The sequence below is a fragment of the Austrofundulus limnaeus genome, unplaced genomic scaffold (assembly GCF_001266775.1).
Source record: "Austrofundulus limnaeus strain Quisiro unplaced genomic scaffold, Austrofundulus_limnaeus-1.0 Scaffold128, whole genome shotgun sequence".
NCBI lineage: Eukaryota > Metazoa > Chordata > Actinopteri > Cyprinodontiformes > Rivulidae > Austrofundulus > Austrofundulus limnaeus.
The window spans coordinates 313,747-315,553 of NW_013952530.1; the positions used below are offsets into that span (position 1 = coordinate 313,747).

The 1,807-nt window shown below is 39.5% G+C and overlaps 1 protein-coding gene across 1 annotated transcript in view; it reads right to left on the reverse strand.

Annotated features, from left to right (window-relative positions):
• Positions 1-1,807, reverse strand: part of LOC106522373 (plexin-A1) — a gene marked incomplete in the record, with an annotated part of 278,427 nt that overhangs the window by 53,032 nt on the left and 223,588 nt on the right. Inside the window, 1 exon segment of the mRNA XM_014015353.1 lies at positions 1,082-1,249. Within this exon segment, the coding sequence (XP_013870807.1) occupies positions 1,082-1,249 (168 nt within the window).

Sequence of the window (1,807 nt, forward strand, 5' to 3'; positions counted from 1 at the left end):
GCCTATAAGCCTGAGTGGTCTGTTGACTGACCTTTGTATTTGTTCAAATAATTATTGTGGGCAGGTTACAATATAAAAATGTTTGTCATAACCATATTTGACAGGAAATTTACTTTTAAACTGTAAGTGTATTTAATTTAGTTATATTAGTTATGATAGTTTAGCTATGATGAAAATACAACAAAAATTAAACCAAGATTTAGAATAATTATCATTTTGATCCATACATTGGTAATGTCTCAGTGGGCCTCGTGCCACTTTATGTTCAAMAATTTGGGCCCCGAGGTTAAAAAGGTTAAGAACCCCTGGTCTAATGGGACCGTCTCCTGAAACGGGACAGTCTTCAGCACTAGGCAGTGACGTAATGCGGCCAACGTTGGCTACAACCCATGAAAATGACAGCCTTTATTTATTTAGCTGGTGATGTACAGCTGCTGCMGTCCACTACTGAATGCTAAACATCYGACAGGATAACGTACATTATCTCAGGGAAATGGTTTGGGTCTCACAGATAATTGGCTGACACTTATTAATAAGTTCCTAAATCAGCTAATAGATTCCAACGTTGGAGGTGTATCGTTTTACATACCCCGTTTCTGGATGAACCGAGCAGCTGCTCTTGGTGATTTCCTCCATCAAAGTGTCTAGTCTGAGTCAAATGAAAACTYTCCAAAGCTGCTATCAGTTTACCTCCATCTAAACAAGCTGTCACAGCTCTCATGCAGCAGTTAAGTCATCTCAGATYGCTTCAAAAGGGCTTCCTCAAATTAATCCTGCATAACAGTAAAACTAAGGGTCCAAAATCTTAAAGCCACTAGATTCTGAGAATATTCAGTTTGCACTTAGCCAGGATTCTTACAGAATTGAAGACAAAATTAATGCTCCAATGCTTTTTGGTACAATTTATGTCCTTGCTAGACCCAMTGGAATTGATTTTTGAGCAGGGATTTATTCCTACAGCACATTAAACATCTCTTCTAAAATGCGTTACTTGGCTGGCTTGTCTGAAAGCGAAATGAACTTATAATAAGAAATAAATAAAAGAGCATAATCAGGCACAGCACACGACACAGGCTTTTACCTGGCAATGCTCCAGTCGGGTTCTATTTTTAGGACAGTTGGGTCTTCAGTGTAGTTAAACTTGACTTCTGGGTTCCTGAGCTCAGCATCATCAATGTCCACCAAGACGGATGTACCGCCCGATGCAAGTCCAGCTGGTGTCTCACACACTATCTCACGGGCATTTCTCCTGTAAGGGCAGACAAAAGAAAAGTTGTTACAGGAAGCAGTTCTGCACCCAGCATGCACTGTGGGTGAAAAAAATCAAAAGGGCTTTCTAAAGAAAAGAAAATCAACTTTGTCATCAAAAATAAACATATTTTCAGAGGTATTAAAGGCCTTCAGTATTTCCATTATCGTTCATTTACTTCTTCCTTTCAGGGTCAACTGTGGGCAAGGTAAACCCTGGACAGGATGTCCATCACAGGGCCACAAAGACACAAAAAAGCATTCCCTCTCACTCACACCTGGGGACAATTTAGAGCAGGGCTATTCAACTAAACTGCTCCAGGGGTCAGAGTTACTGCAGGCCAACAGCTCAGGGGCCGAACATCCAGCAATTAAAGCTATTATGTAAATAAACCAAGTATTACAAAGATCTGTTAACTTTGAAATAGTTTATTTTGCTGCATTTAACCATGGATACAACATACAGAACCCTAAACATATCAAACACAAAAACAACCCATTATGCCTCCTATTTAACACAAATATCATTTGATATCTCTGACTTGCCATTAACCCAATT